Here is a 14,341-nt window from a genome sequence, read left to right on the forward strand (position 1 = left end):
AAAAACTCAGGAGAAGCAGATCCAGGAGTGACACAAAGGCCCCCAAGTCAGTGAGACAACATATGTGTAAGGCACCTATGTTCACAGTAGGTGTTCAATGGTCCCTGCTCTGCTCCCTCCTGTCCTATGCTAAACAACTTTCCATACCCCAACCTTTGGTAACTTCCTGACAGGTAGTTTCCCACAATCCCACCCAGTTCATGTCATAAGCTAAGGACATTTGCCTGAGTAAGCCTGTGGGACTCTCCTTTGCAGATTTCTGTCTGAACAAAGAGAAAGCCAAGTAGAAACTGTGGAGCTCTGATAGTAACAAGCATGCACCTCCAGGTAAAATGCCAGGCCAAGTCCTATGGGAGCCTGATGTGACTTTCCAGCAAAGCCTGCTCCCCATGAGGTTGCTTGGTGATCACCCATGCCAGACAGCTCCAAGCCGAACACAGAGATGATTGATATTTTGCTGGGAGTTACACAGCAGGCTCGTGACATAGACCTTTGATTTTGCCATCCAGCACTCCCTCAACAAGAACGCACTTCCTGGATGAGATAATTTAATTAGTATTTGTCCAGCACCCTGCAGCGAAAGGCAATCACCTACCCCTTCCATCCTCTGAAGGGGCTGAGTAATCCACAGTCTCTTGATGCCATTTAATCTAAAACGTCTGGGTGACTCACCCTCCCTGAGATTTCCCTCCAGAGTATTTACCTTAAGAAAACATTCATTTGTTCCCTAATTTAAACAATTCCTCTTGGTTTAAATCTTAAAGAAGCTACTTGGTTTTTGTTTTTGTGCCCGTGTTTGTTTGTTTGCTACAGTTATTTTTAAAGTTATATAGACATATGCGTATTTGTATATACCTATATACTTGTATATACATATATACATATAGGTATACATATATAATTAAGATATATTTATTATAATAACAGCTTACAGAATATATAAGATATAGAATTTATATAAATATAAGTAAAGAGAGAGAATAGAATATATACATATATTGAGATAAGCACCATTTTTGCAGAAAACCCCTGCTCTAACATGACAGCATCTAGCAGTCAGCCCAATTGGCTCCTGTAACCATTCTGAATTGGGTGTGGCCAAAGAGATGCGGTTGAGGGGGGCTCCTCAGAGGTGCCCCTGCTTCCTTAGAATGAATGATCTTTGCCTTTGTGTGTTTCAGGACCCTAACCCTCAAATCTGCTCTCCACCCTAAACTTTACTTTTAGGTCACACCAATTTCCCAGCCCTACCCTTCACAGCTCTGTCTTCTACCAGGAACCATAGCCCAGAGCTGCCTTCAAATGCTGCCCTAAGCCTAAGCACTCTGCCCCAGTCCCCTTGCCTTGCTTCATCCTGAAACCTCCTAGACCTTGTTTGAATGCACCCTGGGCCTGAATAACAAACATTTGCTATGGTAAATCCCATTCCCCGCTTTCCAGATAACTTCTCCTTAGCAGAGATAAGCTGCCAGGCAGACAGATAACAACTGGGATATGCAGTTATTAAGGTCAGATTTTAAAATGACAAAAGGATACGTTTTAAAATAAAGCCCACTTGAAAATCAGCTTCCCTTCCAACTCAATTACATTCAGGCCTCCTGCTCTCCGAAGCTCCTTAGACTGAGAGATTCCAGCTCCCATTGGCTTCGGGGGTATTGGAGGAGAGTTGCCATGGCAACATGGAAGGCCCAGACACCTGAAACAGGAAGTGGAGGACACGGGTGCCTCTGGGTCTCTCAGGCACCTGGAGCTGCCAGTGTGGCCCTATGAGGCAGGGGCCCCCACAGCCAATGTTCCTACCTACTGTGGGACCTTGTTGAAGCTAAGCTAAAAGAAGGGTGATGGGGGCAGCAAGGGAGCCAGCAGGCAGGGCCTGAGTGTCTCCAGCCTCTCAGGACCACGGGGATGAAGGCACGTATGGTAGCAGATGTGAACAGTCGCTTCAGCAGGTAGCTACACTCTTCAAGACCGTGTTGTAACAGAGTGACTAAAAGGGCTCCCCGATGCTGGTTTCTCCTCACCAGGTGGAAGTCCTAACACAAGCCAACTTCTGTTGCCATCATGAATGACCCAGACCAATGCTGACCACCCATCCCTGGCCCCAACCAAGCCTCACAGCTTTGGGCATCCCTAGTAGACATCACAAGCCACCCCTGATGCCCTTGACATTGCACATCACACCTTGGTCCTCCAGGGTTATCACACCATAGTAGCCAACTCACTTTACGATGGCACAAACAAACCTCTGAGCTCAAAAATATCATCAAACCATGTTTGTCACTGTTGCACCATGACCAATTATTGAACCTCTTATTATTTAAATGACCAACCTATGACTCCACTTTCTGTCGTAAGATGGGCTGAAACCCCCCAACTCCCACATCACATATGGACCCCCAGCCATCCCAGTCTCTTGGTGGTGATGACCATCCCCAGCATGTCCTCTAGCCCTTACACCCACCACCATTCCATACATGCATCCTTCTACCTGCTCCTCAAAGAGCACAGCCAAAGAATCCCCTCACCCAGATTCTCAATATCCCAACAGCACGTTAGCCTTTCCTGCCCCTCCACCACCCCCAGCTAATGCTGGAGGCCAGGCTAGAGGGCTCATTGCCAAGGGTTTATCCTGCCCTGAAGAGAGCTCACTATGCCCTATTCATCTTTTGGGCACTAATTAGTAGAGATGTCTTCCTTTCAAGTGTATAGAAATATATGTGTGTGTGACTATATGAGCCTGTGCCCGAGTGTATGCCAACTAGTTAATGGCCCAACAAACACTGGGCCTTCTATGAGGACCATTCCTAGGAGTGCATCTAAGCCAGCTGGGTGACCTGGCCCTGGGCAGCCAGCCACAGGCCTTTACCTGCAACCCCATCATCAGCCCCACACTGGCTCACAATGACCACATCTGAAGTTCTTGGATAACTGTTCCAATACCTTTCTTGCTACATTGACTTCTTGGTCCTAATACCTACCAGACTCTTGACTTCACAAGCCTCCCCTTAACTTTGGGGTTCCAACTCTGAGGAAAGGCTACCTTCCTCACCCCCGAGTCTTCAGCCCTGAAAATCTCCCACAGGAGGAGAGAGAAAAAGGCAAAGTATCACCAGAAAGAGACCCCAGGCCAGACACTTGCATTAGCACCAAATAAAGTAGCCTAACCCCACCCTGAGCTATGTAGCTTATCTGCCTCTCCCATCTCCCTCCACTGGGCTCCACTGCTCCCTGCTTCCCACACTCCTCGTGGCTCATTTTCCTGTTCTTAGATCTGGGGGGGAGCTGGCCGTAACAGCAGACTCCTGCCTCAGCCACAGTTACACCTGTCCCTCCGGTTGGGCTAATTTTGGCCACTCTGGGGAAAATACATTATCCCTTCCAGCCTCAGCCTAGGCCTGCATGGTTGGCCATCCAGGGCCAAGCAGTGAGACCAGGTGGTGCCAGGGGCCCTGCTGTACTCAGAGACTGTATTAGCAGAACTTCCTGGCTGAAAACTACTCTTAGCCTTCTCCACACTGTGCCCCATAAACACCAGCATCAATGGCAGCAGCATCAGAGAGAGACAGGAAGAGGGGATTTTTGTGCTGGTTAACACCTGCTCAGAACACAGAGCCAGTGACCCAGCCACAGGAGGAGAGGGAGAAGGGTGCCCTGATGCTTACCTTCCGCATGTCTTTGCCAAAGGTCTCACTATAGGTTGTGCCGAGGATTTCAAACTGGACGTAGGGATTCGAGCTGTCCTCCCGAAACTCCATCACCCCTGTGAGGCCAGTGATGTGGCCCTGCAGGAGAGAAGGAAAACCCATTGAGGAAAATATGGATGGAAGGGATAGAGTCCCAAAGACAAAGAAGGGAAGGAAGTAGTCACCAAGAAGGGGACAATCAAGATCTTGAGGAAGCACCAGACAGGCTATAAAATGAGGACCAGGCTGCTAGCAGTCCTATAGCCGCAGAGCAAGATTGACACTTCCTAGACTGCTGCTCACAGGGGAAATCCCTAAGGCTTGCACGTGATATTCAGGTGGTCAGTATGATTAGAGCACATGCTCTGTGCCACATATCGTGCTTGCTATAAGGTCAAAAAGTGACAGTTCTGTCTCCACCCTCCTGGAGCTCACAGTCTTCCCGTGCATCCTGCTCCATGGGTCACCTTAGCCTGAGCCAAAAGAAAAGTCAAAGGTCAACAGAGCCTTTGGGCAGCAAAGCATGAGCACTAAAGGCCAACACCAGCTCAAGTCCTGGCTTTGCCACCTGTGTCACCTTGGGCAAGCCATCTCCCATCATCTCCAGCCTGAAGTTAATTAGATCCACATCACAGGGCCTGCAAGGGCCGAAGGATAAAATGTGTACAAAGCACAGTGTCTGGCACAGACTGTCTGTGGTGGGTGTGCAAGCCCTGCCCCCTTCTCAGGCCATTCAGTGGGTTCTGTAGAAGCAGGTGGCAGAGGGGCTGAGGGAGCCTATGGCAAACCCCCTCTCCCTTCAACCCACCCCCTCCCTAGGGTGGCAGTTCCATCCAGCCTTGTTCTCCCATAGACCATGAGCTGGGAGAGTCCCAGATCCTGAGCTGGCCAAAGAGGGGCCCCAGCTCTGGCTCAGGCTGCAATAGATTCAACCAACACCGGAATACGTTCACTGCTATTGACAGTGCACACAATTTATTGTGACTACAATTCCTAGCACTATAGATTTCCCTAAATGCTCTTTTGAAGCCTCTGAAAGCCAATTCACTCTAACAAGTCTTCTATGGATTACCCAATTCACTTCAAATTCAGCCTTCCAACTTGGTGTCGTGCCTGAGTGTGTGCGACAGGTCATAATGCAGAACACATGTGCACACACACGAACACACACAAGCTAAAGCCTTAGTGATCAGCACGTGTACTGCATACTGAGACAGCCCCTCGTGAATAGTGGCCACCTGCATGGTAGGGTATCTGGCTCACCGGAGCTGGGCAGTTGCCTCCATTGGTTGCTTAAGCAACTCTAAAGTCCAATCTTTTTGTAGAAAACAGAGAAAACAATAATAATAAATCTATGAAGCCCAACTCACCAGCCCTAAATGCTGGGAAAGGAAGAGTGGCAAGGAGGGAGGTCTGTGGGGGGCCTGCAGGGACAACCACACAAAGAGCTCAGTTTCAGACCACCTGCTCAAGGGTGTGTGTGTGTGTGTGTATGTGTGTGTATGTGTGTCTGTGTGTGTCTGCACACATGTGCATGCAAGGAAGGACCTGTCTTCAGCCTTAGCCCAATGGGTGTCCCCTTACACACACCTTTTTGATCGTGTCCAGCATGGACCTTCCTCCATTCCATGGCTTGGTGGACTTGCGTATACAGTTCAGGCTCGCCATGCTATGCCACTTCCGGTCCTCCAGCTTCCGGTGGAAGGCATTGGCCAGCATCAGGACACTGTCATACAGGTAGAGGTTGGAGATCTGCAAACACAAAGGCGGTGAAACCCTTTCCACTGATGCATTTTCAGAGAAGGGGAGCAGCAGAGGCCTTGGGTGATCCAGGATGCCAACACTAACAAGTGGTGCCAGTATCTATACCACAATCCTCTAGCTTTTAGTTGTTCATTCTAAAACCTTGGGGCACCTGGGTGGCTCAGTTGGTTAAGCGACCAACTTTGGTTCAGGTCATGATCTCGCAGTTTGTGAGTTCAAGCCCCACATCGGGCTCTGTGCTGACAGCTCAGAGCCTGGAGCCTGCTTCTGATTCTGTGTCTCCCTCTCTCTCTGTCCCTCTCCCATTCACACTCTGTCTCTGTCTCAAAAATAAATAAACGTTAAAAAAATTTTTTTAAACAAAAAAAACAAAAACCTGGCCAGGCACTGGAGTCTTAAGCAGAATAAGAACTAGCCCTGATTCAGGAACTAGAGTGGGAAGTGGATCTGTACATCATGAGAACCAGCATGGTCATCACCATGGTTGAGACTTGCACCCAGGCTTTGTGCAAGACTGGAATGGGGCATCCTGCTCACATAACACAGGATGGAGGGAAGGATAGACAGAAAGCTTGGTCTAGAAGGATTAGTAGGATAAAGGGTAGAGAGCATTACAGGGAGGCAGAATTATGCAAAGGCATGAAGGTACAAAGGAGTGGGGTCAGATAGGGCAGGGTCCACCAGCAGTGATCAGATATGAAAGATTTTAGACTTTGTGGACCTTATAGTCTCTTTTGCAATGCTCAGCTCTGCTCTTACTGCAGAAAAGCAACCAAAGACAGTATGTAACAAAGGATGTGCCAATAAATCTTTATTTTAAAAAATAGGCAGTAAGCTGGATTGAGCTGAAGACTACAGTTGGCCAAGCCTTGGGGTAGATGGATTGAAAACAGTGCCAAATATCTGTATTAATGGGTACAGTAGAGATGAAGTGGGATCAAGGGGGAGGTAGGGATCAGGGATCTAGCCATGTTGAGCCTCATGGGCCATGCTAAGGAGTAACAACATAGGTGACTTTAGGGAGAAGGATGCCATTGGTGGGATCTGTGCCCAGAAATCAGATATGTGCCTTGGAAAGACTGCTCTGATCCCCAGAAAGGCCTGGGGTCAATGATGGCCTGAGTGACACTGGCAGCTTGTGGTTATAGAATATCTGAGGACACAGAGCCTGCTCTGCAGCGGCATCACTGCCAGCCAGGGGATACGTTTGGGAATTTCAACTGTGCACATATGAGAACTATCCCTCTGCTTAACTGCTAAGTAGAGATGGCTCATAGAAGAAACAAAGCCCATCTCAGAGCTCTTGAGAGCATGATAGCAAGGGAAAAGCTGGTACACTGGTGAGGAGAGCTGTACAAGAGCCCTGGTATCCAGGGATGGGACAGGTCCAGCTCATCCTTCTGACTACAGTTCAAGACCCTGATCCAGATGAACCTGAACACCAGCACCTGCCTTCTCAGGGGCCCATCAAGAGTCCTCTGTAGGGTGGAAGGCAGCCCTGTTCTCAGATGTTACCTGCACACTATCCCTCTCCTCCAAGGGAGGTGTCATGAAGCACAAAGGTAGGAGAGTCAGGGGAGGGCATGGGTAGGAGGTAATGTCCACCCTTGTTCAGGTGTGTGGTCCCTCCTGGGTAACTGGTGCACAAACAACCATCAGCCAAAGTGGGTCAAGGGGATGATTCTCTGCACACCTAAGCAGCAAGGTGTCTGCTAAAAATATTTCAGAAAAACAAAATCACTGGATATAAATAGGAAAATGTGTCAACCTCTTAGGACTCCTGGGAGAATCAAATAAGATCCTTGGTCTGCAGGAAGAACCCCTGCTGCCTTCCAACCTTACCCCTCACCACTCCCCAGTATGGCCCTCACACCCCAGTATCTACGTGCCTTATTCTCCACCTGCAGTTTCTTTCCTCACCTGTCTTGGACTGGGTGCTCCCAAAGCACAGCCCCAGGCAAGAGCTTGGGTAGCATGGACCGTTTTCTACAAGTGAAATCAGAGATGGGCTAAGAGAGCTGGTACTGGACATCAAAACCATCTGCTCCATCACAACTGTCCAGTAACTCATGCTAACCAACCCTCAGGGGCATTTCTGCTACACCATGTCAAGCAGAGCTGACTACTTCTTCTGTGGGTGTCCCTGTGTCCTGCCCATTCCTACAGAGCCCTGCCTTATCCACCTTCAACCCATTTCCTTACAGTGGACACAGGGATGTATGCCACTAAGGCCTTCATAAGAAATGGGTGGAGGATGGACAGCAATGTTGCAGATGTGGCAGGAGTGTGCCTGGGACACCCGAGCACCGCTGACTTAACCAAGGCCTCCAAGTATTTTGGTGCCTGGTGACATTTTCCGGGGCCCTGAAATACACGTGTGCTTACCTGACAGCAGAGAGAAGTCACTGCCATCACGAAGAATTGACCTCCTGCCCTATAGGCAACACCAGGGTAGAACCGTACCTCTCGCTGCTCAAGCCCTGAGCAAGCATTTCCCTCCTGAGAAGGACTAACCCACTCTCTGTGCTTGTCAAATCCTCAACCCTCAGGAGCCCCTACCACTGCAAAATTATTTTTGACAAGTCCACCTCCCCTCTGGAATACAAACTCATAATGGAGATGTTGTTTTAGGCCACTTGGAACAGCACAGCCCCAGTTGTGACCCAGACCAGCACCCAAAGGAATCCCTTTTTGCCTCCAGCACTTCTATTCACAAGGAATTAAGGTACTTAACAAATGAATGAATGCAAAGAGGCTGGCAATGAAGAGGCAAAAACAGGATGTGACTCAGAAAGGCCAAAGGAAGCCCTCAGCCTTCCCACAAGTATGTCTGCTGGGAAGGATGAACACATTTTAGTTCAAAGGAACAAGCTTTCAGTTCAAAGTCTTTAGCAATGTTCTTTTCCAGATAGATATATGTATCTGGAAATATATATATATATATATATATATATATATACACACACACACACACACACACATATATATATATCTCAAACATGCATATATGCAACTTTTATATAAATATGTATATATTCATATAACTTGTATATAACTTTTATAAATGAAACGTGTGTGTGTGTGTGTGTGTGTGTGTACATAATGTATGTATGTATACAACTTTTTTCTTACTATCTCTAAACACAGCATCCAGCACCAACAAAAGCATACAGGTGGTGTTTAATATATGTTTGATGGATGGATGGATGGATGGATGGATGGATGGAAGGCTAAATGAATAGATGAATGAGGATAGGTAGGTGAAAGGGAGGAGGAGTGGATGGATGGAAGGATAGAGGGGGAGATGGATGGGTGGATGGGTGGGTAGATGGATGGATGGATGGATGGAAGGATAGAGGGGGAGATGGATGGGTGGATGGATGGATGGATGGATGGATGGATGGATCTCCTGCTAAGAGGATACACACTGATCTCGGTTCCCCAAAAGAGAAAACAGTAGGAAGAAGAGATTGGGCACCTCCACTTTGACTTGGCAGAGAACCTCCTTTGTTCAAACAGCATCTTGCTTCTCATTTACATCCTGCTCAAAATGTCTTCTCGATCCCCACTTGGAGCTCCACCTTCTCTCACTCCTGTCCCTTCTCCTGATAAGATGCTACATCAGTACTTCTCCCTGCTGTGGGCAGACACTAACACCCTGTGTTGATCTGTGGCCCTATCTCTGCTGTTCAACTTCAGCATCCTCACACTGAGAAGACATGTGTGGGGATGCAAAGGGAGAGCACTACCCTCACAGTCTGGTTGTCTGGAGACTGGAGACGGAACCTTTAGGGGAAAAGATCAAGAGCAGATAGTAGAAAAGCAGCCTCTGCTTGGGGCTCTGTCTGGGTCCTGATAAATATAAGGCAAGCCTTTTCTCAGGGTGGGTGGGTGGAGACCAGCATCAGGGCATGGTCACGACCAGCGCCTGAGTCAAGAGTGGTCTGGAAGGAGAGAGGCTCCCAACTGTATGAACACTCACTCAATGTCAGGTTCAAGGGGCTAACAGCCCAAGCTGGGAGCCCCAGGCCACAGGGGCAGAGAAAAGGGGCCTGGTTTGAGGGAATGCTTGCCTCTTTTCCCTCACTTCTCAGGTAAGACACAGCACAGTTCATTCAGAGCAGACAGACAAGCAGAGCTGATACTGTCACTATTTAAACCCTCATCCCCTCTGGCTGGCCTAGGGACATTGCAGCACAAAAGTGACAAGGAACCAAAAAAAAAAAAAAAAAAAAAAGACATTTCAGGTGAAAGTAGACCTGAAAAGAAGACAGACCAAGGTTTGAGGCCAAGGGCATGGCAGAATAAAGACCTGGATGCAAAGCAAATGACCTGGGACCAGGTCAGACAATATAAAGTCAGAGGCAGACAAAAGCCACAGCCAGGCAAGGGGTCTGAGGCTGGAGCCTCCATTCTGAGTGGGGACAGAGCTAGAATGGAACCCAGCTGGTTCAGTTAGCCACCTTAGAGGTGTATGCCTGATCCCTCTTTCACTGCCGTACAGCACAACTCTTACTGTACTGAGTGTGCAGCTTAGCCGGGTGGCCTTGCAGGATGAGCAAGAGTTTTGGATTCATCCCAGCCTGGGCCAGCTCTGCTCACTGCTATTCCTCCTCCAGTGCATGGAGACAGCAGGTGCTCAATAAATGCTTATTGAATTAGTGAATTGAATCTCCACTTGCATTCATGCAGAGTGATGTTGAACAAGTCATTTAATGCTTAAGACTCACCTTGATGACAAGAAAATACAATGTGATCAGCAGCCCTGGAGAGGTGCACCCTGGAGGGGTGGCCCTGAATAATTCCCCTGAGAACTGCGGGATGGTAGTACTCATGCGTGCCAAGTACTGTCCTAACTTCTTTGTGTGCAGCTTTATTTTAGGAGGGAGAAGAAACAGGAAGAAATGGAAGGGGGAATACAAGACCTACACAGGCTCCTGACTTCAATGTGGATGGTCTGAGAGCTCCTCCAAGGTGCCCCATCTCTGAGCCCAGCATGAGTCTGGGACACAAAAGCCTCAGAACCACTGGGAAAAGAACTTGTATCTGCCAACACCACTCACCCTCTTCCCCAATGCCCCTTGGCCTGAATGCTTTTCAAGGAGGAGCAGGAGTTGTATCTGGATTTGTAGCTTGTGGCTGGGAAGACTGAGCAAAGATCCCCCTGAGCATTATATCCCCAGTTCTGCCTGCACACTGCTCACCTGGACACATGTCCCTGGTCTCCTCCTGGCCCCAGCAGCCCCGTCACAGCTGCCATAGCCCCCTGGCCTGAGCCAGACCTTTCAGGTCTGCAAGGGCTGAGGCGCTGCAGAGCATCCCTTTATGGGAAAAGCCACTCCTCTGCCTCTGGGGTGTTCTGTAAAAGGTTCCAATATCGGAAGGCCCAGAGTGGGGGCCTCACTATGCCTGACTCAGGCTCCTGAAAGGGAGGTGGCTTGGCCCATTGCAGTTGAAAGTCTGACATGTGTCCTGCAGGGCTGGCTCAACCACAGGAGACCACCCAGGTGTGCAGGAAAAAGAGGGAGGCAGGCAGGCAGGGCTAGAACAGGGGCAGCTCCAGCCCAGCCCTGTGGGAAGCACCATGCTCTGTACTCTGCCCTGTCACCTGCCCCTTGCCCAGGCTTAGGGGCTTCAATCCCAAGGAAGCTTCCTTATGTCCTGTCTGTGTGGTCATCTCCTACAACCACAGTGTGATTCAAGTGCCCTCATTTCTCCCTGAGGAAAGAGTAACTACTGGTTACCTTGTCTCCCAGCCTTGGGCCCTCCCCCACCCCTGCACAGAGTTGTCTTTCCTGGATGCACATCCTGCCCTGTCACATCTCCAAAGGCCACACCCTGGTCCTCGGCACCCTGGCAGCTATCCCCCTTTCTGACTGAATTCCCAACATTTCCCACCTCCCACCTCTAGCCTCAGACACACTGAACTCTGTCCCTGTTCTCCTGGGCCCCTGGGCTTTTGTATATGCCATTCTTCCTAACGGGTACCTGCTATGGAATAGAGATGAAACTTCCCCATTTATGCAGAGCTTGTGGGAATTAAGAGAGAGAGCATTTTTGAATGTCTAACATAGGAACTGTCACATAATCAGTGCATAATGAGGGTTTGTGGAATTAATGAATGCTGAATGAATAGATTTAAATCTGTTTTTAGGAAAAAGAACACCAAAGTAAAGATATACCAAGGTATTTGCAAAAAGAATGCTTCTCAGAATACAACTGATGGAGGGGGCACCTGGGTGGCTCAATTGGTTAAGCATCTGACTTTGGCTCAGATCATGATCTCACAGTCCGTGAGTTCGAGCCTGGAGTCAGGCTTCGTGATGACAGCTCAGAACCAGGAGCCTGCTTCAAATTCTCTGTCTTCTCCTCTCTCTGCCCCTCCCCTGCTCACACTCTGTCTCTCTGTCTCTCTCTCAAAAATAATAAACATTAAAAAAAAATAATATCATTGATGGAGGATACAAGCCATGCTGAGAAAAGGGTATAGGAGCTCTGGACCAATATATTCCGTGGGGAAGTGTCCATCTCCAATCAGAATCTGGGGTCTGCATTTCCAGGAGATGGAAGTATCCTAGCAAACTTGTATTTCCAAAGCCAATAATCTGTGCAGGAAGTGGGTCTTTGGAAGGGAAATGGGAAAGGTGAGGACACATTTCTCAGAGGTAGAGGAGAGAATTTGGCCAGGAGGCCTTGATTGGGGCTTGCAGCCCTTGAGAGACCCAGGTAGACCTCTTGGCTGCCCAATGATCAAAGACCAATCCCATGAAGCCAACTGAGGACCTTGGATATGGAAAAACAGATTTTATTCTTTTAAGAGTTGGCACCAGAATCCCCACTACATCAGTAATTATATTTTATATAGTTATATTTTATATTCCTGTGTTAGCAGGGGCAAAGGCTACCAGAAAGATTGTTACGTTTATCTTCGTGAAAAAATAAGGAGAATTTACTTTGGAGTCAAGACCCAGAGGAAGAAAATAGAGGATGCATAGAAAAGTCAGCAGGAAAGAGAGTGTGAGGTCCTGGGGGGAGGGGACCATCAGAGAACATTCCTCAGCAGGAAAGGACTGAGGACATCACAGGCTGTCTGTGCCACTGCAATGCCAATACCCTACCCTGACTCTTACCATATGTGACAGCATATTCAAGACTTAGATTTGTAGGCAAAGCCAGGAAAGGTGCTGGTTTCACATCTGAGTCAACCCTAATTTGCAGGCAGCCCCATGAGAAGGCTGGATGATCTGTTTACTTACATGAGTCCCCAGAAGCAGCATTAGGACCAGGAGTAATGAAAAGATAAGCCCCCCCCCCCCACCCCACTCATGAAATATGCTAAGGAGACCTATACTCTTCAGATCCTATCTGGACCCTGCAGGCCAAGACTTGTGTCCACCTCCATCAGACTGGAAGAGACAGGCCCCCAAAGGACAATGGCCCCGTCGTGGAGCCAGCTGCCTGACTTCCCAGTGCTCCGTGCATGTTTCCCTGTAGTAAGTGTGAGGGTGCTCCAGCCGTGTCTCCATTATACTCCAGGGCCCAGGATATTTGCTGTGCAGCCACATTATCAGGGGAAGAATCATGCTTGAAGGCAAAGGAAGATGAATGGCAGGCCAGGGTCACAGCCACGCGAGCCAGCTGCATCTCAACACCAGACCATTATCCACCCCACACCAAAGATAGAAACATAAGAAATGTTTTCATTAAGGAAGTCTGCACTTCCTCCAGGCTTCTAAAGAGCCCAGTTTTCTCTTCCCTCCATCATTAATCAAGCCAAGTGGACTGTTCAGGGAGACCTCACAGGGGCAAACAGCAGGAACTGACCTCCGACCAGATCCTCAGACAGGCTCTGGTCAACCAGCAAAGTCAGACAAACAGCCGGCAGAGGGTCCAGCTGGGAGGACAAGCTGACGCCCAGATGTCGCAGCTTGAGAAATCCATCCCCAGGCGAGGCCTTTCTGCCAGACTGCTGCCAGCCTGCCCATCCTGAGACAGGGCACCACAGCCAGGCCTGGCGAGGGAGCAGATGGTGGCAGAGGGCAAAGGAACTGGGGCTCTCTGCTCATCGGTGAATCCAAGGGGATGGAAGGCAGAGTGGGGAAGGGCATTTGTCCATACCTGAGGCTCTCTGGCCTCCAAATGTGCATGTGGACATCTGTGGCCAGAACAGCAACCGACTGCAGCCAGAGAGACCACCTGCGCAATTGTCTCTGACAAAGGCATTGAGGATCGTGCCCCGCCATGCTCCCGTTATGCTTCATGACTGTTGCTACATATTCCACCAGGGTGTTTAGGGTAAAAAAGGAAACCAGTGAAAGTGACATAAAGTCCAAGATAGCAAGTGGCCCGCTGCTACTCCAGAGAAAAGGATTCTACTGGCAGGCTGACAAACAACTTGTAGCCAGAGAAGAATACAGAAAGCCCTAACGAAATAGGGGCATGTGGAAAGGGGGGGGTTCCACATGTTTTAGTAGACTGAGCAAGGGAAGAATTATTCCATCTATCAAGCCATTCAACAATTTAGAAATTCACAAAGAGGGAAATTCCAACCCGAGGGAGCATTTTATAATAATACCACATTAGCCCCCACAGCTTAATTCAAGGATCAGGCTCCATGGTGACCAGACAACACAACTTCTATCAGTTGTCTGTCCCCCTTTGGAAGCCCATTTGAATAGAAATGACATGACAATGTGACAATATGTCTGTTGCAGCCCTGAAGTCACTGGACAGGGCAGTTCTGAAGACCGAGTGCTTTACAGATTCTCCTCTCAGCAAGGCTGCCCGTGAAATCTTAGCAAAGTCTCAAGGTTCTTCCAGACTGGTTATCACTTTTATTACTGGCTGAGTCAGACAAGCTCTAAACCAACTTGTCAAGAGAACAAGAATGAGAA

The 14,341-nt window shown here is 48.8% G+C and overlaps 1 protein-coding gene across 2 annotated transcripts in view; it reads right to left on the minus strand.

Moving 5' to 3' along the window:
• GRID1 (glutamate ionotropic receptor delta type subunit 1) overlaps window positions 1-14,341 on the minus strand; it is a 699,728-nt gene that overhangs the window by 215,099 nt on the left and 470,288 nt on the right. For both annotated transcript variants that reach the window (XM_043596765.1, XM_043596766.1), the window contains exons 7-8: window positions 5,274-5,435; window positions 3,663-3,782 (exon numbers count right to left, since the gene is read on the minus strand). In XM_043596765.1, coding sequence (XP_043452700.1) covers window positions 3,663-3,782; window positions 5,274-5,435 — 282 coding nt within the window. The remainder of the gene's footprint in view (window positions 1-3,662; window positions 3,783-5,273; window positions 5,436-14,341) is intronic.

Source organism: Prionailurus bengalensis, chromosome D2 (genome assembly GCF_016509475.1).
Source record: "Prionailurus bengalensis isolate Pbe53 chromosome D2, Fcat_Pben_1.1_paternal_pri, whole genome shotgun sequence".
In the NCBI taxonomy this organism is placed as follows: Eukaryota; Metazoa; Chordata; class Mammalia; order Carnivora; family Felidae; genus Prionailurus; species Prionailurus bengalensis.